The sequence below is a fragment of the Mesocricetus auratus genome, unplaced genomic scaffold (genome assembly GCF_017639785.1).
Source record: "Mesocricetus auratus isolate SY011 unplaced genomic scaffold, BCM_Maur_2.0 Super-Scaffold_100004, whole genome shotgun sequence".
Lineage (NCBI taxonomy): Eukaryota > Metazoa > Chordata > Mammalia > Rodentia > Cricetidae > Mesocricetus > Mesocricetus auratus.
Window position 1 is genome coordinate 118,783,046 of NW_024429189.1, and position 25,958 is coordinate 118,809,003.

Consider the following 25,958-nt stretch of genomic DNA (forward strand, 5'->3'; position numbering starts at 1 on the left):
TAGTTCCTGGTCTCTGGCTTCTTCCTCTGCTGATCTATATCACTGGGAGGCGGGGTGTGACTCAGGCTGTCAGAGATGGACATAGAGAGGAAAGGACAGGAGGGAAAGTCACAGGTCACAGTGGCCTTCCCCATCTGCCAACTCTGGCTGGAGTCTGAGGCCTGGCCCTGGAAAAAGGTCCCAGTGTAGGCCCTGGTAGCTGATATTCATTTCTTAACTCCAGCAACTGGTGGCTATGACCCCCACATCCGCCTGTGGAACCCCCTGGTCTCTAAAAGGCCTGTGTGGCTCATGAAGGGACATCAGACATCAGTGATTCACCTTCTTGTGAACAGCAAGAACACCAGCATCCTGATCAGCATCTCCAGGGATAAGGTGTCACCCTCATGGGACATACCTTTGTCCCCCATCCCTCCAGCTCTGTTTCCCAGGAAAAGACACTGACCCTGGGGTGCTCACGTAGCTCAGCCAGTATTGGGAGGAGTGTGAGGCACAGAGGTAGCCTTCCTGCTGCTGGCCTCACGCTTTGCCTAAGGCCCACAGGGAGGTACCCTAGAAGAGTCAGTGTGCAGGTTGTTACAGCCTCTGGTGGGATTGGAACCCAGCTCTGAGCAGTTAGAGCTGGCCTGGAGTGGGGAGCAAGTGAAGGTCTGAGGCAGGAAGTGGGCTGCCTGCAGTCTTTGCCTTTAGCTTTCTGAGCTTAGAAGTCCAGGCAGCACAGGGATGCACAGGAAGGAGTCTCTGTTCTCTCTCACTCACTGAGAACATGGATTATCTGGCCATTGGTTTAGCCTCTTTGGGTGGGACTGTGCCAGCAACAGATACTTTATACTTGGGTAGCCTTGCTCCTGGGGGCGTCCCCAGGGCCTAGGGTGCTGGCTGCTTCTGCAGACCCCCCTGCCTCTTGCCTTTTCCCTACAGAACATTCGTGTGTGGGACCTGCAGGACTATGTGTGCCTCCAGTCCTTCTGCGGGAAGCTCTTCCCCCTGGGCAACTGCCCCATAACCAGTGCCTACTTCCACAAAGACAGCACCCTCATCTGTAGCACCTACAATGTGAGTGCTGGGGGAGGAACAGGCACAGCTGATGGTCTGTCCTGTGCTGGCCTGGCCCTGGAGTCTGTGAGGCTCTGGCTTTTGAGCTTCTGGGAGAACAGGTTCTGGACCCTAGTCCATCCTTTTCTCCATCCCTACTCATGCACCCCTCGACTCTCCTGTCATCCCTCCATGCTCCTTTGTCCCCATCAGTTGTAATCATCGTCTCCAGGGAGGCAGAGGGCCCTGGAGAAAACTTCCAGGAAGAGTGCCTTGTGAGCCTCCTTGAGGATGGCTGGAGGGGAGGACTGGCTAGGCCACGGTGAGGCCTGGTTCAATGTGGGAGCCCAGTGGTAGCTATGTACCCACTGTTGGCTGAAGCACCCTGGCATAGAACTCACAGGCAGATCTCTGAGTTTGAGACCATTCTGGTCTACAGAGATAGTTCCAAGACAGCCAGAACTACACAGAGAAACCCTGACTCAAAAACCAAAACCAAAACCAAAACCAAACCAACCAACCAACCAAACAAACAAACTGCCAAACTGATAGTGGAAATCAGAAACAGATTTATTCAGTATGGTCACATTGGGTAGAGGGACAAAGAGATCTAGCAAATCACTCAGGTCTATCTTTGGAGTCCTGAAGTGAGATTCAAATTTAAATAGAGAGTCAAGGGTATGCATATGTAAACAGTCCCAGGGAGATTGGCCTTTGGTCTATTTTTGTCTGGCTTTAGTATCTTCCTGTAAGCTGGTCTGATGTAGAACCATGTGAAATATCTTTCCCGGAGGTAAGTTGTGTCTGTCCATCCCAACTCCCCTTTGGCTGTCACTCTTTCCTTCTCCCAGCATAAGATCCTGGGGGAATTCCAATTTCTCTGGGGTTCACTGTTTCAACAGTCTCCTAGTCAGATTGGAGGACTCAAGTGTCTCTTTAGAATATCTTCATGTTTGCCAGGCTGGTTATAAAGGAAACGCCTGAGTGAGGCTTTAGCTCCTCAGAAAGTAAGAGGACCATGGACTGGGGCCTCATTAAGATTATTGGAACATGAGAGATTGGGAGTCTCAGTCCTGGGAATAGGGCCTTGGATTAGGGTAAGAGAAGAGGTGGAATTCTGAATTTCTGAGGAGCCTCATGGGGGTACAGGATGTCTTGATGTTGGCGGTTTCTCCTTAAGGCCTTCGTCACAGAGGGCAGAGCCCATTTGACTACTCAGCTGTCTGCTCCTCCCCCGCTCACAGATCGGGATCCTCAGAGGGTACTTGGAGTCCCAGGGGCCCATGAAAACAGGGAAGATGTCGACTCACAGCTCAGCCTTGTGTGCAGTCCTCTACAGCAAGGTCTTCAAGCAGGTGAGTGGGCAGGGCTGGCTTCAGCAGCTGGGAGGAGTGCCAGTGCTACCACCAGGACCTAGACCTCTCCATGTCAATCAGGACCTAGACCTCTCCATGTCAATCGGCTCATGTGGCATTCTGGAAATCATTGGTGCTTTGGTTGTAGTCCTACTGTCACCAAAATGTAGACAAAATGTGGACTGGTTGTCATGGGAGCTGACCTGGTTCCCATCTGGCCACTGTATTGTTGATCCCTCTGAGTGTCTTGGGTTGTCACTTAGGTCATCTCTGGGCAGGCAGTCCTCTTTTTTTTTTTTTTTTTTTTTTTGGTTTTTTGAGACAAGGTTTCTCTGTGGCTTTGGAGGCTGTCCTGGAACTCACTCTGTAGACCAGGCTGGCCTCGAACTCACAGAGATCCGCCTGCCTCTGCCTCCCGAGTGCTGGGATTAAAGGTGTGCGCCACCAACGCCCAGCGCAGGCAGTCCTCTTAACACAGAAACAGATGCTGGTGCAAGGTGTCCCCCGAGCTTCCCACCCTATGAGCTACCACTTTGTGGACGCAGCATTCTGTTTCTTCTTGGAAAGTTATGGCACCACTGCCCTAGGCTGTGGAGAGGCCGAGTTGTGTGTAGGACAGCTGGGCACACAGAATGCTTATGGGGAATGTGAACAGAAAGGGCTGCAGGCTTTGCCCGCTCCCAGTGGCACCAGTTGTCTGCCTGGGCTGTGGACAGGGTGGCTATCTGTGCAGGAGTGGCTTTGGCCAGAGCGCTCCTCCAAGTCTGACTCTTAGTATTCCTGTCTCAGTCTCCAGGTGCCTTGGGCTCCTCAGGGCTTCGGAACAGCTTTTGTTTTGTTTGTAAACACACCCAGCTCTTCTCAGCTGGAATGCCAGTGCCCGTCTAAAGTAGCTCCACAGGCTACTGCCTCAGAACAAGAGGACAGCAGTAAACGCACAGCCATCTTGCATCCTCTGCTTCTCTGTGGAGGGGCCAGAAGCCTGTTCCCTGCTTGGCCTTTTTGCTACCATTTGAGTCCTGACTAAAGGCGCTTTGGCAAGCATCTTCTCAATACCATAGATTCTCTTCTCTGGAGAGAGTGAGTGAATTGATGCAAACCATGACTCTCACCTCACGGGAAGAAGAGTTTGTCTTGAGCCAAATATGAATAATGGTGGTTTGGGAACATGGATTCAGGGTCCCCCAAATTACATATTCTTGTCTTTTTCTGGTTTTATTTAATTTTTATTAAGTCTTTTAATTTAAATTTTACATTCCAATCCCACTTCCCATTTGTTTCTTGGAGAGGAAAAGGCCTTCCCTAGGAAGTGTAAGTCTGTCCCATCACATCGTCAGGGCAGGACCAAGGCACCTCTCCACCCCCCACACCTCTGTGTCTATGCTGGGCAAGGCATCTCTCCACATAGAATGGCTCCACTAAGTCGTTTGTGCATTCGTGTTACATCTTGGACCCACTGCCGGTGGCCTCATATATTGTTCCAGTCACACCGCTGTCACCTATATTAAGAGGGTCTAGGTCAGTCTTATGCAGGTTCCCCATTTGTCAGTCTGGAGTCAGTGATCTCTCAATAGCTTGGGTCAGCTGTGGGTTTCCCCATCATGGTCTTAACTCCTTTGTTCATATTACTGCTCCTCCCTCACTTTGATTGTACTCCAGGAGCTTGGCTCAATGGTTACTTGTGGATTTCTGCACTTGCTTCCATCTGTCTCTGGAAGAGGGTTCTAGCTTCTCTTGGGTTGTAGATTGTAGGCTGGGTACCTTTTGCTTTGTGTCTGGTATCCACTTATGAGTGAGTACATACTATATTTGTCTTTCTGGGTCTGGGTTACCTCACTCAGGATGGTTTTTTTTCTAGTTCTGTCCATTTGCCTGCAAATTTTAGGATGTCATTGTTTCTTACTGTCGAGTAGTACTCCATTGTGTAAATGTACCACATTTACTTTATCCATTCTTTGGTTGAGGGGCATCTAGGTTGTTTCCAAGTTCTGGGTATTATGAATAATGTTGCTATAAACATAGTTGAGCAAATGTCCTTGTAGTGTGAATTGCCTCCTTTGGGTGTATGCCCAAAAGTGGAATTGCAGGGTCTTGAGGTAGGTTGATTCTTAATTTTCTGAGAAATTGCCATACTGATTTCCACAGCAGCTGTAAAAGTTGATACTCCCACTAGTAATGGAGGAGTGTTTCCCTTTCTCCACATCCTCTCCAGCATAAGCTGTCATTGGTGTTTTTGATCTTGGCCATTCTGATCAGTGTAAGATGGAATCTCAGAATGGTTTTAATTTGTATTTCCCTGGTGACTAAGGATGTTGAGCATTTCCTTAAGTGTCTTTCTGTCATTTGAGACTGTTTTGTTGAGAATTCTCTGTTTAGATCTGTACCCCATTTTTAATTGCGTTATTTGGTAGTTTGATGCCTAGTTTCTTGAGTTCTTTGTATATTTTGGAGATCAGCCCTCTGTCAGATGTGGGGTTGGTGGAGATCTTTTCCTATTCTTCAGGGAAGCTATTTTGTCTTGTTGATCATGTTTTTTTTTTTTTGCTGTACAGAAGCTTCTCAGTTTCAGGAGGTCCCATTTATTAATTGTTGCTCTCAGTGTCTGTGATACTGGTGTTCTATTTAGGAAGTAATTTCCTGTGCCTATGCATTCAAGGGAATTTCCCACATTCTCTTCTATGAGGTTCAGTGGGATAGATTTATATTGAAGTCTTTGATCCATTTGGACTTGAGTTTTGTGCATGGCAATAGATATGGATCTGTTTGCATTCTTCTACATGTTAACAGCGAGTTGTTATACCAGCACTATTTATTGAATATGCTTTCTTTTTTCCATTTTGTATTTTAGCTTCTTTGTAAAAAAATGTGTGGGTTGATATCAGGGTCTTTGATTCGATTCCATTGGTCTACCTGTCTGTTTTTGTGTCAATACCAAGCTGTTTTCATCACTATAGCTCTATAGTAGATCTTGAAGTCAGGGATGGTGATGCCCCCAGATGATCCTTTATTGTACAAGATTGTTTTTCCATATTGAGTATTGTTCTTTCCAGGTCTGTGAAGAATTGTGCTGAAATTGCATTGAATTTGTAGATTACTTTTGGTAGGATTGCCATTTTTTTTTTTTACTGTGTTGATCCTACCTATCCAAGAGCATGGAAGATCTTTTCATTTTCTGATATCTTCTTTAATTTCTTTCTTTAAAGACTTAAAGTTCTTGTCATACTGGTCTTTTACTGTTTGGTTAGTGTTACCCCAAGATATTTTATGTTGTTTGTGGCTGTTGTAAAGGGTGATATTTTCCTGGTTTCTTTCTCAGCCTGTTTATCATCTGTGTATAGGACGGCTACTGAGTTTTTTGAGTTAATCTTGTATCCTGCTACATTACTGAAGGTACTTATCAATTGCAGGAATTCCCTGGTAGAGTTTTTGGGGTCACTTATGTAAACTATCATATCATCAGCAATAGCAAGAGTTTGACTTCTTTTCCAATTTGTACCCTCTTTATCTCATTTTGTTGTCTTATCAAATCACATGTCCTGATGTTGAAGCAGTTAGAAAGAGATTTTATAGTCATGGGATGAAAGCAATGCACTGAGGTATTTTCCCACATACCCTGGTGAGAGCATCAGGTAGGTGAGTGACAGTAAAGTAGGGGACCCTCTGCTGTCAGATATATCTGACATGCTGTTCTCAGCCTTAGGGTCAGTGAAAGCTGGTGGTCTGCTAAGCTCACACCGTTCAAAGGTGTTTCCTAAGAGTTGATATACAAGTGCGTTAAGAGGTGAATGGCTGTTAAGGGAACTAAATATAGCCCAGGATCATTTGGGTCTAGAACTGTAACATTCTAGCCCTTCATAGTCATGAAGTTCTAACCAGTTGATCAGTGTTATACAATCTTGAATATAGGTGTGGCTTTCCTGTCTCTTCTGGGAGCTTGAATTCCCAAGTGCCATTTTTGAGTTAATGAGAGCTCTATGAAATTAATTCATTTAAAAATAGTAGTAGCAACAGGTTTGTGACACAGAACCCAGGAAGGTTTGTTTGCAGGCATTACCTATACTGCCCAGGTTGCCTGCATGGGGGTGGAGGCGTGGATGGGAGGGACCTCATGGCATACTTCGGCCTGCCCTGCAGTGAACTGGGGCACCTGTGTGCTCCACTTACAGGTGGTGAGTGGCTGCCTACAGGGCACAGTGAGTGTGTGGGACATCACCACGGGGAAGAAGAGGATGGAGTTCTGTGTGTCTGGCCTTCAGCAAAGTGAGCTGACTGCCATGTCCCTGGATGAGTCGGAGCGGTGTCTGCTGACAGGCTTGCGTGATGGCACACTGCAGATGTGGAATTACAACACTGGGGAGTGCCTGTTGACATTTCCCAACCGGGACCACGTGGAGGTCAGTGGGGTCTGTTAGGGGGAGCAGCAGGTTCCTGGGAGCCCTAGAACGTAGCTTTCTGTGTGTCTAAGAGGCTGCACAGCTGCCTGCCTTCAAACTTGCCTGAGCCCTTGGGTCCTCCTGCATGAGATGAAGCTAGGCAGTGTCTCTAGTGAGGGTTCCATAGGTATCAGTTGCTCTTGCATTTAAAATGTGCAAGGACATGGTTATTCTGCACCTTGGAGCTTTGGGGTGTGTGCTTAGTGGTGGGGGTGTTTGATTTGCAGGCTACTGTGCTCACTTCTATTTGAAAGTATATGTGAAGAGGTACACATGACTGCTGACATGACTGTTCCATGATATGGTTAGGGTTTTTATTGTAGGTGTGTGTGTGTGTGTGTGTGTGTGTGTGTGTGTGTGTGTGTGTGTGTGAGAGAGAGAGAGAGAGAGAGAGAGAGAGAGAGAGAGAGAGAGAGAGAGAGAGAGAGAGAGAGAGAGAGAGAGTAGATTGGACATGGCCGGGTTACGGAAGTAGGGGAGGATACGGAGATAGTGAGGTAGCAAGAGACAGAGCACAGAGCATAGCAAGAGAGTAAGAGAGAGTGAGTAAGAGAGAGAGTGTGGTGAGAAGGGTGGGGGCAGGGGGAAGTTGGTATTGTAAAGAGAGGGAACGGGTATCTGGAAGGAGGGAAGCCTAAGGAAGTGAGAAGGGTTAGCATGCAAGCATGGACTTTGAACCTTTTAACAAGTACTTCTGATACTGAGAGAGCTTGGAGGCAGCATAGGCTTTGATATGCTGTTAGGCACCCCAGGTAGCCATATGTCCCTTCTGCCAGAGGTGAGGGAAATGACTCCTTTTGGAAGATGGGCAATGGTTTTGTAAGTTCCTGAAGAATTCTGGCTTTTATCTAACCACTAGAAACCCTCCTATAACCCAGGTTGAGCTCCTTTCTGGACATTTGGGCAGCCTGAGACAGAGAGTAGGGCTCTAGGGGAGTCAGCTGTAAATGCCACTTTGGGACTTGAGCCCCCTTCCTTTAACCTGGGCAGAAAGAGCACTTGGTCAAGAAGCTGGAGGTGAAGGTGCCAGAGAGAACTCAACTGTGGAAGAGTTTGATTCCCAATATCCATATAGAAAGTTGGGGGTGGTGGCATGAGCTTCTAATCCCAACACTGGGGAGGTAGAGACAGGCAAATCCCTGAGGTTTATTGTCCTATCAGACTAGCCTGATGGGTGAGCTCCCAGAGAGAGAGCCTTTCTCTTCGAACAAAGTGGATGGTAACTGAGAAACTACACTGGAAGTTGACCTCTGGTCTCTCTCTGGGAGGGAGGGAGAAGGAAGGGGGAGGTTGAGTACTGGGCTAGATCTCTCAGCAGTCATTGGATCTTAGCTGGGTCACATGTTGCCCAGTTATCTCTTTTGTAAAATGAACATGGGTACCCACATTATCTGCCTCTTTCACTTACATCAGGTTGGATGGTCTCTAGTTCCTTTTAGTTAGGAAATTAATTAGCAGGCACTCTTAAAGCTTGATGATGGCATTGACTCTGGGAATTCTCACCTTCATTGAGTTTTGACTTTCTGCTGGGTGCATTTAGGAAAGCACCAGGGGCCCGGAGGCATGCTCTCCTCTCTGAGGAGTCTAGTGCTCTGTTTCCTTTGTCTCCAACAGGTTAGTGGAATTGTCCACATGAACAAAGTGTACTACGCGACAGGGTGGAGTAAGAGAATCACCCATTTCATGTGAGCAGCAAGTGTGAGTGGGAGGCTTGGGCTGCTGGGTGTCTCCCTTATTTTGAGCTTTCCTCATTCCAAGCTTCCTCAGCAGCTGCAATAGCTAGCAGGGCACCCGTGGTGGTCACCAGCCATTGCTCCACTCCTGCATCCACCCATCCATTCATGTAGCATGTGGTGAGGTGCCTTCTGCCTGCCGCTGATGGCCATGGCAAAAGTGACAGTCTTTGTCCCCATGCAGCTTCTCATTCCATGGAGGAATTACTTCAGTCTCTTATAACAAGACGCCATTGACTAGTAACTTACAAGGCACAGGGACTTACTCCCTATAATCCAGGAGGCTGGGTAGTCTCAGTCCAAGGCCCTAGCAAGTTTGGCTTCTTGTGAAGGTCTGATTCCTGGTTCCTAGAGAGCTCTTTCCTTCTTATGAACTTACCTGACAGAAGGGTTGAGGGCTATAATCCCACCGATGAGGACTCCACACACATGACCTCACCACCTTCCAAAGGCTTGACCTCCTAATATGCTCACACTAGTCCCTGAAATGACTGAGCTACGCAATTATCTCAGAGCTGAGACATTTCCCAAGAAACAGAACTAAGAGTGAGGGACAAGGCCACCACCCTAGTGTTGGGAGCAGAGGGTGGTCCTGAGGATATCATTTGGTTAGCATCACTTGAAATGTCTAAGTTCAAAGTCTCATCTAAATATGACACCCAGTGTACCACTTATCCTGAGGCAAGTTCTCCCTTGGCTCTAAACACGTAACGTAGACTTATTATGCACTTCCAAAGTCCAACAGTGAGATGGGTACAGGACAAATGAGTGGAGATGGGGGGAAGAAATGAATGGCAGATCCCAAGTGAGTCTAAAACTCATAGGAACAAATTTCACCTCTATCATTCAAACATCTGTCATCTGTCTATCTACTCTGTGTGCCATGGCATAGAGGCAGAGGCCAGAGGACAACTTGTGGGTGAGTCAGTTTGTTACTTCTACCATGTGGGTTCCAGGGATTGACTCAGGCCATCATGATTGGCAGCAAGCACCTTTGTCCCTCTTTCTTGCTGCTGTGCCTCCAAGGATCCTGAGATGGAGGTCCTGCTTTGCAGGGGCTGGATATGTAAACCTCTAGATAATCTGCTTCCATAGCTTTGGAATGTTATGCCCTCGTGGTGGTCCTGGGTCCAGGTCATGCTCCTGCTATAGTTCTATTCCCTGCATGGGTCCTGTGGCTGTTTGGGGCTGTACTCCTGAACCCATGACTCTGCCCACTGGACTCTAGATGATGGAAGGAGCCAAGCTTTCCTATCTCTGTTGGTATAGCTTGTATTATACTATCGCCCTCAGGAACTATTCCTGGCATGGCTTAAGAGCATGATACCAGAGTGTAGGATGAGAGACTATGAAGTGAGGTGTTGAGGACAAGCGGTGCTGAGGTCTAACTTGTGTTGGTGATCTCTTTTCTGAAACCCTTTTGCAACAGGAAGGACAGTTCAAATGCCTGAGTTGCTCTTAGAGTCGTTTTTCCATTGTCTTAGAGCATTGCACACAGCTTCTGCCAAGTGGCTTACCCACAGTGTTCTCACAGTCTAAACCACACCCCAACATGCTCATCTTTCCTTTCAGTAGATAAGGGCTGAGAACCTTAAGTTCTGTCCCCCATCCTTTTTTGGTACTGTTGCCTGAACACGGCCTCATGTGTGCTAGGCTAATGCCGTTGAGCAGCAACCCTAGGCTTTCTTCCCTTTCGCTCAACAACTCAGTTTTAAAGTTATTCATCTCTTCTGTATTTTTGGTTGTGAGCCTAGCCTTTGATGGCTGAGCCATCTCTCCAGAAAAACAAAAACAAAAACAAAATTATTCATCTCTTCTAGAATTTTACTTTAAACAGGTGAGAACTGTCTACACCTTCGAATATCTTTCTTAGAGATTTCCTCAGCCTAATAAATACCTAGTCTCGTGGCTTGTAAGCTTTACTTGCCACAAAGCACTAGAATGTGAACACAATCCAGTCAAGTTCTCTGTCACTTTGTACCCATGATGGCTTTGCCTCCAGTTTCCAGTAGCGTGTTCCTCCCTTCTACTTGAGATATCATAATGGTCATTATCATCCATATTGCAACATAGGAATGCTTATGTCATCTTTAAATAGATGGGGCTGGGAGGGTAATTCAGTGGTAGAGTGCATGCTGAGCTGGGGTTTCAACTCTGCCTCTGTCTCTGTCTCTGTCTCTGTCTCCCCTCTCTTCCTCCCTCCCCCTCCCTCCCTTCCTCCTATATCCCAGGGTGACCTTGAACTCCCTATGTAGGTGATTTTGAAGTTCTGATCCTCTTGCCTTCACCTCTCTAGCCATGGGATTACAGCCATCATCACCACGCCTAGTTTATTCAGTGCTTGGGATCAAACTCAGGGTTTCATACATGCTAGGCAAGTGCTGTATCCACTGAGCTATATCCCCGGCATGGCTTTCTCTATAGCTCTCCCCTTTTCTATGCCCTCTCTGAAACCATCCTTGATGGCCAGACGTGGTGCTGTAGGCTTTCCCTAGAATGTGCTTTAGAATTCTTCCAATCTCTGCCCATCTGCTGCCTCCAAAGTCACCTGCATAGTTTTAGTTATCGTTACAGCAGTACCTCATTCTCTGTGTAGCTTCTACCTTCGTCGTGTAGGCTGCTGCAGCATAATACCATAGACTGGATGACATGTAAATAATAGAGATTTACTTCTTGAACATATAAAGGCTGAAAGGTCCTGGGCCAAAGTATTGTGTAGTCTTGTGGGGGTCTTTTCCTTATTTAAAAAGGATCATCATCTTGCTGTAGTCTCTACGATGGGAAGGGTGGAGACCTCCTTATCATTACCATTAACAAGGCTTCTGTCTTTGTGATCAGATGTTCTCCCCAAGAACATCTCTCCATTCCCTCCTTGAGACAGGGTTTCTTTGTGTAGTTTTGTAGACCAGGCTGGCCTCGAACTCACAGAGATCCACCTACCTCTGCCTCCCGAGTGCTTGGATTAAAGGCATGTACCACCACCACCCTAACAAATGAATTTTAAGTACATACAGATACTCAGTCTCTATTAAATAATGGGATAATTTGATTTATAAGATATATTGACTGCTATGGGGAAAGAATAGGCTTCCTGTGGAGGAGCAGAATCCTTAGTGTTAGGGAGTGATCAAGAACACCTTAGCCAAGGAGGCCCAGGATGAGGTATGAGCTGGAGGGGTATCAGGGAAGCACTTGAGATGTAACACACATTCTGGGAGGAAGGACCAACATGTACAAGGTCCCTTCTGTTAGAGGAGGCCTGGTCACAACTATCACTTCCCCTTGTTTTTTCTCAGGGGACAAATTAAGACTCCTCAGTTGTTTACTCCAAGAGCAGAACCTTTACATTTGATGCATAGTGGGTACTTAGGAAATGAGGTCAGTGAGTGGGGGGGGGCGTTAAGGTTAAGCAAGGTCCTGGACCCACAAGACAATGCTGCTCTGAGTTGGCTTCTGAATCCTGAAGACTGTGGTTTCCCCCAAAGAGCATTGCAACCTGTGAGCTCTTGACCTGCCCCTGGCCATGTGCACAGGTTCCAAAAGACCAAGATGGTACTCTCCTGCTACCACTGGCAGACCTACCACACAGAGGACGTTCTGAGCATGGCCAAGTATCAGAACCAGTTCCTTGGGACTTCTTCCTACAACGGGGACATCCTCTTCTGGAATGTCAGCATGTTGAAGCCCATCTTGAATTTCAATGCCTCCAAGAGCCCCTTGCCTTTACAACCAAAGAAGGTACAGCGCCATGCACTTAGCTAGTTTCCCAGGTGCTTTCACTCCAACCACAGGCTTCTTTCATTTGTCTGAGCTATGGGCCAGAATCTGAGAGGGCAGAGAGAGCAACGGGAGCAGAGAGAGACTTACACTGGGTTGGGGGCGTGGTAGCTAGGAGAGTGTATGGTAGCTCCTTGAGCATCTTCATGTGACAGAAAATAGAGGTGTAGAGAGCTGAGACGCCTCTCTCAGGGCAAACAAACCAAGAAGGGGTAAATCTAGACAGTCCGACTCCAGGGCCTGGTGGTGCTAGGCTGTCCTTTTCAAAGGCTTACTTCCTCCTTGAGGATGGTCCACTGTTAGCTTTTTGCTGCTGTAACAAAATACCCGACAGAAACAGCTTAAAAGGGGAAGACTTAGCAGGGCTCACAGTTTCAGAGAGTCCAAGTCTGCCATGGCAGGAGGGCCAGGTTAGCCAGAGTAGGCCACATCTGGGTGACTAGGAAGCAGAGAAAGAGGCGCCAGACAAGTGTTCTTCCTCTTTTGCTCCAGCCGGGCCCACATTCAGGCTGGGTCTTTCCTTCTTTGTTTCGCCCTTGAGAACATCTTCACAGACACACCCAGATATGGCTCTACTCTTCTAGATACTTCCAATCCCATCAGGTTGGCAGTAGGTCCTGCCCACAACTTCTCCACTTGGGCAATGATGCTATACAAGGCTCCCCAGACTCATGATAGGGATTTAGGACATGCACGGTCTCTAAATTGCCACATTGTAGCAACCCAAAGGTGGAATGGTACTACAGGTCACCGCTTTGCAGGTGTGCTGATGGGTGGAGGAAGCTCCTGCCCAGCTCAGCGACTCTAGTAGGCACTACATCCTCCAAAAGAGCTCAGGGTTCTATTTCTTTTGTACTGTGGGCTGGCCCAAGATTAAAAGTGACAAAATAAATATTTGGAAACCACTGTCCATTTTTTTCAGATGTGGAGATTGAATTCCTCTCAGGAGCCATGTCCTGCCTAGGGTATTAGTAGTAGGCCCAGGGTGTGTTTAAAAGCTTTGGTCTGAGGTCTCTCAAGGCATAAGATTTCTGGGAAGCAATGCTGGGTTCCTGGAGGGCGGGTGACCTCAGCACTGGGCTGAGGAGAGCCTGAGCTTTCCACTTGTGGAAGGGTTTCTGGATATGCCCTCTCTCTTTGCACAGGTGAAAGATGCAGAGGAATGTATTGCCAGCACCAAAGTCTCCCCAAAAGATAATGGGCAAAAGTGGGCACACAAGCTTACCACAAAGTCCACTGGCTTTACTGTGAGGCGGATGTTGATGTCTGCTCCCCCAGTGATGAAACACCAGAGAGACATGGACCAAGAGAGGCGTATGTCTCAGCAGGTGGGAGTGAGAGCACCCTCCTGTGCCAACTGTCCAGCTCACCTGTTCTGACATGGTGTGTGTGTGTGTGTGTGTGTGTGTGTGTGTGTGTGTGTGTGTGTGTGTTTGTAGTGAGGGACAGAGTTCCTCTTTTTTTTTTTTTTTGTTAGGGGTTCTCTGTGTAACAGTCCTGGCTGTCCTAGAACTCACTCCATAGACCAGGCTGATCTTAAACTCACAGATGTCGCCCGCCTCTGCCTCCCCAGTGCTGGGTTTAAAGGTGTGCACCCCCACCACCTACTGCCTCTTTATTTTGATTGCACTGTAGCTAACACACTGCTTACTCAAGCCCGGGGGTGGTTTTTGCATCTCCAGACCAGGCCTGAGAGTTGAAAGCTTATGAATAGGAGCTATAGAGAACAGAGTTCTAGAAGCCTAAATTGTATGTTAGATCATGGTCTATGGCTTTAGTTTTTTAAGATGGAGCACTCTGGCCCTGGCCCTGGCCCTGGCCCTGGCCCTGGCCCTGGCCCAGGAGTGAGCTATTCAAGGCACCAACTGCCACCTCTCCAAAGCTTAAGCCACAGTGCAGAAGGGGAAGGTGACATAAGATGGTCTTCACCTCTAAGCCCTGAAGGCCCAGGATTCATTTGACAGCTCTGGTTTTTAGGATGTGGGAAGAGAGCAAGGTCTAAAGAAAGGTAACTGACCTTGGGCTTGTAGGAATGATGACAGTATCCCAACACTGAGTACAGGAGACCCTTGGGGTATAGGACCAGAGGGATGGAGGAAGCAGTCCAGTTGCTTCTGCAGGTGAATTCTGGTTTCTGAGACCCAGAGCTTGAAGAAGAGGCACCAGCTTCCCAATTTTCAGGCGTGCGGCAGCATTGGCCAGCGCCAGTTCCAGGCATGGGGCAATGTAGGTCAGCTCCAGCACGGTCTGCTAAGATGACTTTCTGCCCTGTGAAACACCATGGTACTCTGAGACTCAGGCACTTGACAGTGCTGTGAGGTAAATATACTTTACTGTCAGACACTAGGGCTGTCTTTGATCACTTTAGGCCTCTGCACTCGTATCTTGAGAAGAATGGGTGTTAGGCCCCTTTAGCTTCACTTTCAGGACAAAGGGAAGCTCTACCCTAAAGATGACTCAAGTCTCTGCGCTACAGAACAAAATTGCTGATCACTTAAAATAGAAACCTCTTAGTCTCAGAGTGTCCTAAGGCCCAACCACATAGCTCACTGGCCTTTTGGCAGGATGGAGTCCCTATGGCTGCTCTTTTATCCCCTACTTCTGATCTTCACTGTGCATAGGAGGGCAGATGCCATGTGGCTACCAAGAGGCCATTTCTTATTTTTAGAAATCTTCCAGTGCTCAGAACCGTGTAGTGTCTAACATACTTCTCAGTAAATCATCTCTTCACAAAACATCACTTCACAAAGATGCTCAAAAGAGAAAGGGGGATTTCTGGAAGAAGTTGCAGCTGCAGCCAAACGTGTCAGTGGAGAAGGTGAGTTGTGCTCAGTGTGGGAGTGGGCAGCTGGGCTGGGCAGGGCAGGGGTGGGTGTGCCATGGACCTGGTGAATTTGGAATTCCAGAGCAGCTTGCTAAGGCCTGGGCAGGAGTGGGGCTGGGAGAGAAGTGGCTTTTCTAGAACACACTGTTGGAAGTCTCTCTCTTTGCCTTGGATGGTGTTTTGTAGTGTGTAACTGGCTTTCCTTTTTGGGCCACCATCAGCTCCCAAATCATGACATGGAGACTTCTTATTAGTTATGAATGTTCAACCTATCTTGGGCTTGTTTCTGGCTAGCTCTCTTTATCTTAAATTAACCTGTTTCTCTTTATCTACCTTTTGTCTCAGGGCTTTTTTACTCTCTCTCTTTCTCTCTCTCTCTGTCTCTGTCTCTCTGTCTCTGTCTCTCTGTCTCTGTCTCTGTGTCTCTGTCTCTCTGTCTCTCTGTCTCTGTGTCTCTGTCTCTGTCTCTCTGTGTCTGTGTCTGTGTCTGTCTGTCTGTCTGTCTGTCTGTCTCTCTCTCTCTCTCTCTCTCTCTCTTTCTCGCTCTCTCTCTCTTACTCCAGTGGCTGGCTGGTGGCTGGCTGGCTGGCTTTGGCCCCAGGTGTGTCCTGCTCTTTCTCCCTTGTTCTCTCCTCCCCTTGTCTAGATTTCTTCTACTTATTCTCTCTGCCCACCAGCCCTGCCTATTCTTTCTCTGCCTAGCTATTGGCCATTTAACTCTTTATTAGACTAATCAGGTGCCTTAGGCAGGCAAGGTGAAACAGCAGCACATCTTTACATAATTAAAGAAATGTAGCATAAACACATATAATACATCTTTACATCATTAACAAAGGCAGCAGAAACAAATGTAACACACCTTTACACAGTTAAAGTAATATTCTGCAACATAAACAAATGTAACACATCTTTACATAATTATTAAGGTAGTGGGGTGCAAGTTGGGTAGGTTCATTTGTGTTCATTTCTTCCTCCTGCCTCCTCTCTGGCCTGGAACTCTCACTATGATACTCTTCTGGTTTCTGAAGTTTACATCCTGGATGTGATGTGGAGCTGTAAGATGAAATAAACCCTTTCCTCTCCAAGTTACCTTTGGCCATGGTGTTTTATCATGGCAACAGAAATGTCCTAACTCAGACACCTGTATACCAGGCTGGCATTGAACTCACATAGCTGAGGATGACCCTGAACTTCAGACCCTCTTGTTTCTATCTCTCAAGTGTTGGGACTAAAGGTGTTTGCCACCACTTGGCTTATACAGTGCTGAGGATCAAACCCATGGTTTTGGGCATGCTTGGTAGGCACTTTGCCAATGGAACTACATTCCCAGCCTTAGATCATTAGCCTCTTAAAAATTTGATATAATTTAATTTTTATTATCGTGTATATGCTTGTCCACATGTTTATATGTGCACATTCATAAAGGTGCCCCAGAGGCCAATCAAGGGCCCTGAATCCCCTAAGAATTGAGTTCTAGTGGTTGCTAGCTGTCCTGGCTTATTCTGAAAGGGCCACAGGAAGACCTGTAGCCTCTTGTGGTTGGAAACTTGTTGGAACACTGAACTGAGGGAACCTGAGAGCCCAATGTCAACCCAGCAGCTCCTTCTACAATGAGAGGGGACTATGCTTGGGGTTTGAAGGACCAGAGCCAGAGTATAACAGGAATCGTGTTGGTTATCCATGCTTCTTAATCACACGAATCCTGCCTGGTCCTTCCCAGAGCCAGCCTCCTGACTGTACACACCCTCTCTGCCAGTTACACATCTAGCCTTGTGCCCTAGCTTGGCCACATGCTTGGCATGCTGCCACAGGCTGCACACTCTCTCCTCTGGCTGTTCTGCCACCGTAGCAATGGCAGCGAGGTTTGGGAAGGAGGCCTCAGCTTTTCCCCCATTCAGAAGTGAGACACCTTTGTGGTGTGGATGATGGCGAGTCCTGCATGACATCCTTTTACAGCCTCCATGGGCACCCACATCCATGTGCGTGCCATGCACATAGAAATACATACATAAATAAAAATAAATCTTTAAAAATCCTACAAAAATAGCGCAGGCATGCTGGATTTCCTTTCTTTGAAATTCTTTCCTATGCCTGTACCCTGTATATACACAAAGATAAGGTTTTGGCTTCAAAAACAAACTAAGCATTTGAAATTGTAGTTTAGCATTTTTTAAAAAAACATGTCAGTATTCAGTGGAAAACCTTTTCTGTCAGATCTCACGTCATTATCTACTTCATTCTTCTTACTAGTTTTGTGTAGGGACTGATCTAGGTTTTTTTTTAAGAATAAAAACTATGTATTTTCAAGTCTTTTTTCATTTCCAACATTTATTTTTTTATTATTTATTTTTAAGTTTAAATTTAGATTAGAAACAAGGTTGCTTCACAAGTCAGTTCCAGGTCCCTCTCCCTTCCCTCCCCCCCCCCCCGTTATCCCCTCATTTCCCCAGGGAGGGTGAGGCCCTCCATGGGGATGTCCATAGTCTGTCATTTCATATAGGGCAGGGCCTAGACCCTTCCCCAAGAGTTCAGGGTGAGAGTGCATCTCACATTGTTGGATGGGAGTCCAAAGTCCGTGTGTATACTTGGGATGGGTACTGATCTGCTACCCAAGGCTCAATAGATTCCCTAGGCCTCCTCACTGACACCCAGATTCAGGGGGTCTTGATCAGTCCCATGCTGGATTCCCAGGCTGATGCCTGGGATTCAAAAGTTAACCTTTGTCAGGTCAGCTGTTTCTGGGGGTTAAACCAGCCCAGTCTTAATCCCTTTGGTCATCAGTCCTCCCTCTCTGTTACTGGATTTCTTGAGTTCAGCTCAGTGTGATCTAGGTTTTTTGTTTTGTTTCTGCCTGAAACTTAATGTAATTTGAGAGTCATCTCTTAAGGAAAGTAACACACCAGGTCCGACAGTGCAGGCTTATCATAATCTCTCTACCGCTTCCAGGATATGGTGAAGGTTGTAGATATGAGAGAACAAACAAGCAGAGGAGTCCGGAGCAGAGAGAGGAAGAAGACTGGAAACATGGCGGGGAAGTGAGAGTGGGAGAGAATAGTGGATGGAGCAAGACAGCAAGAGATGGGGCAGAGGGAAAGTGTAGGAGACTGCGAGAGAAGTGAGCATAAGAAATGGAGCAGGATAGTGGGAACAGCCGGGTTATGAGCAGGATGAATGTCTGGGAGCGGGAAGCCTGCGAGCTGGAGGGGTTTAGGGTAGAGGAGGAGGTGAGAAAGGCCATGGACTTTGAAGTGTGTACTTGTGATGCTGAGGGAGCCTGGAGGCCAGCATGAGCTTTGAGATGCTGATAGGTGGTGCCACAAGTAGCCATATGTCCCTTCTGCCAGAGGTCCCTTTGGCAGATGGAAACTGGTTTCACAAGTTCCTGAGGAATGCTGGCTTTTATCTAATCACCAAAAATCCTTCTATAGTTCAGTTTGAGCTGGTTTCTGTATATTTGGACCACCTGTGAGACCCATCATTTCAGCCTTGCTGATGATAAGGTATAACACAGTATCTTCTGTAACTACTACTCAGCTGGTCATTGTGGTGGTACAGGAAGACTGGAGTGTGGGTCAAAGTCTGGGAGTGGGTAGGAGCTAGGGGCCCAAGGGAGACCAAAGAGTAGGCTTGGAGTCAGCCATATTTATAAACCAGTTCCTTTTCACATCAGCTTTCAGCACGTCCAGGGCTTTCCAGTTCTGCAGGACCACTTGGGGATAATGAGGTGAGGGCATTTGGAACAGTTTGCAGGGCCGCAGCTGCTTCCTGGATGGTATGTGTCAGCTGCATGGAAATCTGCTGGAACAGATATAGACTAGGGACAGAAGGCAAAATTAAGGAACTTAGGGGAAAATATTAATCTTGGGTGTACACTTGACTCTCCCAGACCCGTGGTCCTGGTAGTTGGAGGGGTTGCGAAGAAGTCCCAAGGTCAGGGAAAGGGAAGAGCCCATCCTCAGGGATAGGCAGTATGCAGGAAAACCTAAGCTGCTGATTGACAGGAGTACTTGTCAAGGGATCCCAGAGTCTGTTTGACCTGTGACAGGTGGATCCAAGTCTTGACTCCTTGAAGTTTATATTAATTTTTCCTAAGTTTACAAAAAAGGGATAAAAGTTTTAGATACCACCATCTGTAATCTGCATTGAAACCCTTATTGTACGAAAAGCAGGTAACAAGTGTCTGTAAACGCCTGGAGTAGACTCATGCCTTTGAGCCGTACTGAAACAAAACCCGAGAAGTTACCAACAGGATAGAAGCATGTCTGGATATGTACAGATTGGACAGAGGTGTTTTTAGCACGAGAAACACTTTAGTTTATAGTGAGAAAACCAGCAAGGAAATAGAAAATGTCAAGCCTGAGAATAAGATAATAGTAGCCAGTGCTTAGCTGAGCATTGGTGGCACACACCTTTAATCCCAGCACTTGGGAGGCAGAGGCAGGTGGATCTCTGTGAGTTCGAGGCCAGCCTGGTCTACAGAGTGAGACCCTGTCCCATACTCTTTCTCCCTGAAAATGTAGCTGGGTAGGCTGGGCATTGGTGGCCCACGCCTTTAATCCCAGCACGTGGGAGGCAGAGGCAGGTGGATCTCTGTGAGTTTGAGACCAGCCTGGTCTACAGAGAGAGTTCCAGGACAGCCTCCAAAACAATACAGAGAAACCCTGTCTCGAAAAACCAAAAAAAAAAAAAAAAAAAAAAAGTAGCCAGTGCTTTACCAAGGTTAGATTAACAGCTTTTCTGAAACTCATTGATTACTGTGTTAAAACTTTGAACTTTTAAAGTTTTAACATCATATGCATTATCTCTAAATCTCATTTGTACAAATCCCAAAATCACTTCCTCAGACCTTAACAACTTGCATAAATTTTAATTTTTAAAATGACTTATTTATTGTTATTTTTTCCTGCTCATTGTTGTTGTGTCTGTGTGACCATCAACTCCAGATCCCTTGGAACTTGAGTTGAAGAGACTTATGAGCTGCCATGTGGTTCTGGGAATTGAACCTGGGTCCTCTGGAAGAACAGCCAGTGTTGAGCCACCTCTCCATCCCTGAGCTTGCATAACTTTAAATTTTTTCTTTTATTTTAATCTGGAAGCATCCAGTCATTTACCATGAGGCATAGGTGTTGTAACCCAGGCAAACCTGGCCCTGCCCCTTCAAAATCTGGCACATGGTGTCACCCCTCTGTGCATGGCAGATGTCTGTACTCTGGCCCGTTAAGAGGAAAACTCCACTCACTTCCCTCTCTCTTCTGTCATTTCTCTGAGGAGGTATCTCTCTGTCCCCTTCTGTCTCTGCCTCTCTATCTCTTCTTTCTTTCCTTCCCTTATTTTCTTACGACCCCCAATAAACCTTGCACATAAGTCATGTCTACAGGTCTCTTTCTGTTTCCCACCAAATGTACAGATCTGATACTTTGAATAAAGTTTCAGGATACAAAATCAACATTAAAAATCATTAGTGGATTGTTGAAACCAGTAGAGCGAAACATAAGTAAAGGCTTAAAAATATATTATTACAAGCAAGAACTTTCTGAAGAGAACCCCAACAGCACAGGGATTAGGCCCAAGACAAATGGCATTATGTAAAATTCAAAAGCTTCTATATGTCAAGCTATCAGTAGAGCATAAATATAGCCAACAGACTGGAACTTGCTATGTAGACCAGTCTGGCCTTGAACTCATCCACCTGTGTCTGTCTCCTGAGTGCTGGGATTAGAGGCATGTACCACCATGCCCAGCCTTTCTCTAGATGTTGACTGGTATGTTTATTCCACTATGATTTGATAAAAAAGAAGTGTTTTTGATCTTAAGATTTGCTTTATGTCCTAAAATATAATCCACAGCAGCTGGGAGAAGTATTTTTTAGGTGCCTGTTATGTTCATTTGATCTATGATTTAGATTAACTCTGAAGTTTCTTTGTTGATTTTTTTGCCTACTCTACCTGTTGAGAGTTATGATTGTATCTAGACCCATCTGTCTCTTATGTTCAGTAGTGTTTGTTTTATGGAAATTAGGTGTCCCAGTGTTTGTTACATATATTTGCAATTGTATTTTCTTGATAGACTATCCCCTTTAACAATAATTCAAAGTAAGTATTTTGTCTCTTCTTACTAGTTTTGTTTTGAAATCTGCCTTACCAGATGGGAGTCTAGCATTCCTGCATGTTTTGGGTTTCCATGTACTTGGCATCTTGATTTCCATCCTGTCTTGGTTAAGGTTTTGTTGTTTGAAGGGACACCATGACCATACCAACTTTTATTTAATTGGGGTGGCTCACTTAAAGTTTCAGTATCATTATGGTAGGGATCATAGAAGCATGCAAGCAGATGTGGTGCTGATGCTGAGAGTCCTACATCTTGCAGGCAATAGGAAGTCAGCTGAACAGTCACACTGAGGGAAGCTTGAGCAAAAGAGACCCTAAAAGTTCGCCTGCACAGTGACACACTTCCTCCAACAAGGTCACACATCCTAATAGTGCCACTCCCTTAGGGGACCATTTTCTTTCAAAGTCCCATACATCCTCTCACTTTCAGTCTCTTCATGTCTTTGCTGGTGAGATGGTTCTTGTGGACCAAAACCAAACAAAGAGTTGGATCTTGCTTTTAATCTAATTTAATTGGAAAGTTAATACTATTTACATTTTTATGATCTTATTAATGTGACTGTATGTTCGTGAATGTATGCTTCTTGTGTATGCCTCTGGCGGTCAGGAAAGGCATCTTCCTGATCCCCTGGAGCTGGAGTTACAGACAGCTCTGACCCACCTGATGTAGATGCTGGGAACTGAGCTTTGGAAGAACAGTCAGTGCTCTTTACTGCTGAGCCATCTCTCCAGCCCAAGACTATTTTACATTTAAGGTCATTATTATTATTGAGAGAGTTTTGCTGATCCTTGCAACTTTGTTGGTCATTTTCCCATTTTGTTCAATTACTGTTTTTAATTTTTTTTATTCCATGTCTTGACTTTTCACCTAGTGAGTTTCCTTAGGGTTGGTTACAGAAACATGGGTGAATCTGTTTATAGGCCACCCTGCTGGTGGCCACACCATAGAAGAAAATGCCCTCCTCCTTCCAGATAACTATTTTCCATTCATAGTTTGGTCAGTATTTTCATGACAAAAGGATGTCAATTTTTCAGGTGCTTTTTCTGAATCAATGTGTAATGAGTCACACAGGATGCTATGCCTTAATTTCAAGATGAGTGTGTGTTATTTCCTTTCTTCTGCTAATATAAAACATTGATTTATTGACTAAATCCATGTCCTCATTTATGCACGTGTTCTACCACTGAGCTCTACCCCAGGATGCTATGCTTTAATTTCAGGGATAAATCTCATCTGGTCATGGTATATTACCCTTTTAATATGCTGCTGAATTTAGTTTGCTAATATGTTGTTGAGGGTTTTTTTTTAAAATTAGTGTTCACCAAAGCTATCTGGTTGTAGTTTTCTTGTGGAGTTTTTTTTTTTTCTAGTGTTGGTATCAGAGTAATACTGGCTTCATAGAGTGCATTTGGAAGCATTCTTGCCTCCTCCTCTCCCTCTTCCTCCTCTTCTTCTTCCTCCTCTTCTTCTTCCTTCTCCTCTTCCTCCTCCTCCTCCTCCTCTTCTGTGAAGTTTGAGAAGGACTGGTATTGCTAGTTCCTTAAATGTTGAGTAGAATTCACCATTGCCCTCAGATTCAGGGTCGAAAGGACTTCTGTGTCTTTTGATTCTGGCACCTGGACCAATGGGACGAGGACTGAGCATCTTGTTTAGGACTTCTAGACAGCAGGATACTTTTGGAGCTGGCCTGTAAATAACCTCACACCCATGGACATGCAAACAACCTTAGTTCAATTGAATGCCCCCCCCACGCACCTTTTTTTTTCCAAGGCAGCATTTCTCTATAGCCCTGACTGGCCTGGAATTCACTAGGTAGACTAGGGTGGCTTCAAACTCAGTGATCTGCCTGCCTCTGCCTCCTGCGAGTGTGTGCCACCACATCTGGCTTCAGTGGGCTATCTTAAAAAAGTGTAAAAGTAGGAGGGAGGTGTGTTGGGAAGTAGAAAAAGTGGGAGGAGTGTAAGAGAGAGGGATTTGGGTATGTATGAATGTGATCAAAATACACTATATTCATGTACGAAATTGTCAAAGAATAAACCATTTGTAATAAAAAAGACCAGCTTGGAATAGTAATAGCAACTACCTTCTTTTTAGAAACTAATTTTTTTTGAGATAGGGTCTCATTATATAGCTCTGATTGTCCTGAAACTCACTATGTAGATCAGGCTGACCTTAAACTCATAGAGATCTGCCTGCGTCTGTCTCCCAAGTGCTGGGATTAAAGGGATGTGCCACCATGTCCAGCTAGAAACTAACCCTTAATTAGGCATCTCATTGGATGGTTTAATAAAGTTTCCACTATAGTAAGAAGATATTGCTGGTTTCTGAGGTCAGATAAAAAGTTCAAGGTTCTGGGCTGGTGAGATGGCTTAGTGGGTAAGTGTGCTTGTCCTCTGACATTCACATGGTCATTTTGCTGTAAATACGTTTAAGAAAGAATGTGTTAGTTCTCCATGTCACATTGATAGTGTAATAGGACTTGGGGAGCTTGAAATGAGTAAGGCAAACTTATGTGTCTGCTTCTACATACGATGGTACCGAGGGCAGTAATTAACAGCAGCAAAAAGACACTGCCTTCACATAGCTCACAGACCCTCAGCTCTTGCCGGGAATCAAGGAGCATCTTGGGAGACTGGGCATCAGTTGGGTGTGGTGACTTGTCTGTGTCCATTAGTAATGTGTAACGGTAGCCAGAGAAAGCCACTGCTGAGCTAGGTCCACCCCTCTTGTGCAGATCATTTTTCTACAGACCAGGCCTCGCCTGCCACACACAGCAGCCTTGCTGAGCAGCTGCATCGATGGCTTCATCTACGCCTGGTCCATCCATGGGAATGGAGGTCTGCTGGGGAAGTTCCCTGTGGATCTTGAAGAGAATGGGAATATTGTTGTGGGTGCCATGACCACTGATGAAAACGACTGGATCCTCATCACAGGGGACAGTACAGGAAATATCAAGGTGAGGAAGGAATGGGACAGTCCCGCTTTTGGCCATCTCTGTGCTGCCTGTGGCCCTGGTCTGCCTCCTGTTCCATGGGGTCCTGGTTTCACTGGAGAAGGCGGCAGGGGCAAGGAAAGTTACTTAGGAGTCTTCTGATCCACCATGGTCATTGAAATGAAACAGGGCTTGTTGAAAGGGTCTGTCCAAGATGTTCCCTTCCCAGTAGACCCCACAGCTCCCACACCTGCCAGCCATGTCTCATCTGTGAAAAGCTGTCTCATAGTTGATTTTGTGCTCCTTGGTGAGACATGAGGCATGAGTGCCTTGTCTATCTAAGCCACTCAAAAGCCCTCTGCCTGCTAACCAAGAGTCTGGCTTAGAAGACCCTATGGCCCTGTAACATGAAAAATATAAGCCCAGAGACTGATTTTGGGGTCCATGCTTCAAGCTGAAGATCAGAAAAGCAAAGTAGCTGGTCACAGCTCTTACCTCTACTTCAGGCTGAAAGGGCTGTCCTGTCCTCAGCGTGGCTGGAGGATAAATCTGAGACTGACTTTGCTTCTCCCTTATATACTTCTCTCTGCTCAGTCATTTCTCTCCTGTCTCTACCTCCCTAGTGCTGAGATTAAAGGCATGTGATCTCAAGTGCTGAGATCACCTTTGTGTGAGTTGTTTCTCTTTAGACTGGATCAATTTTGTGTAGCTCAGTGTGGCCTTGAACTAACTCAGAACCATCTGCCTTTGTCTCCAGAGTCCTGGGATTAAAGGTGTGTAACACCACTGCCTGGCCTCTATGGCTTGTGGCTAGCTTTACATTTTGATCTCCAGTAGCTTTATTAAATCATAAACAATATATCACAATTCCCCCGTTTTGTGTTTAATACAAAAAGAAAGACTACAACTAACATAAGAAAAACTATATACAATAAGTACAATAAGTATATACAATATATACAGGCAATAAGTAGCAACACTGTCTAGACCTATTGCATTTGATAAATTTAGAGAAAATACTTGACTATCCTATTTTTGTGAGTTCAAAGTCTTGTACCTAATTTTCTTTCTATTCTAATTTGCATTATCAAATTATCTTTTAATGTCTCTCAACCCTTACACTTTATATTTCCCTAGTGTGTTTATTTTCTGAGTCTGGTAAATAATAAAAATTATAATTATACTATCTAGTCTTCAACTCCCTCAGAGACCTAAGAAAGAAATAATATTAACTGAGTAAACAGGAAGTGCAAGCAAACAACTTCCAAAAATTGTGAGAAATGACAGAAACAGCTGACTGCCTGGACAGTCATCCAAGGTTCCTCTGCAATGTTGGGGCATCCATCTTTGGCCTACAGGCCTAGCATATCTGACAGACATTTCTGTAAAGCAGGATATTCTGAAGGACTGTCTCGCTTTGTTTTGGCAAGGTTTTCAGTCACTCTTTTTGGTGTTCTATTTGTCCAATTTGGACAGCACACTGTCAGCAGTTGAGGCAAGGGCACTTTCTTGCCCATTGGCTTACCTGTGCCACAAAGAAGGTAAACTTCATGTGGAGTTTCTTTGATTCCCATCATCTTCTCTGAAGTAGATTGGTATTGCCAGGAGCAGACTTCTCACTGTCATAAAAAAGAACCTATGCTATTAAAACATCTTAAATGCCATATTCTGTAGATCTCTGAAAGTATTTGAAGATGACCTGTCTTTCTAAAATATATCTCGGTTTGACCTTGAAAACATACCTAATGTGACTACAAGTTT

General features: G+C 45.8%; 1 protein-coding gene across 4 annotated transcripts in view; it reads left to right on the forward strand.

Annotated features, from left to right (window-relative positions):
- Efcab8 (EF-hand calcium binding domain 8) overlaps nucleotides 1-25,958 on the forward strand; it is a 65,923-nt gene that overhangs the window by 29,126 nt on the left and 10,839 nt on the right. For 3 of the 4 annotated variants that reach the window (XM_040746530.1, XM_040746531.1, XM_040746532.1), the window contains exons 14-22: nucleotides 224-375; nucleotides 922-1,056; nucleotides 2,280-2,390; nucleotides 6,557-6,784; nucleotides 8,438-8,508; nucleotides 12,090-12,294; nucleotides 13,479-13,661; nucleotides 15,002-15,151; nucleotides 24,000-24,221. In XM_040746530.1, coding sequence (XP_040602464.1) covers nucleotides 224-375; nucleotides 922-1,056; nucleotides 2,280-2,390; nucleotides 6,557-6,784; nucleotides 8,438-8,508; nucleotides 12,090-12,294; nucleotides 13,479-13,661; nucleotides 15,002-15,151; nucleotides 24,000-24,221 — 1,457 coding nt within the window. The remainder of the gene's footprint in view (nucleotides 1-223; nucleotides 376-921; nucleotides 1,057-2,279; nucleotides 2,391-6,556; nucleotides 6,785-8,437; nucleotides 8,509-12,089; nucleotides 12,295-13,478; nucleotides 13,662-15,001; nucleotides 15,152-23,999; nucleotides 24,222-25,958) is intronic. The other variant, XM_040746533.1, reaches the window with a different exon arrangement.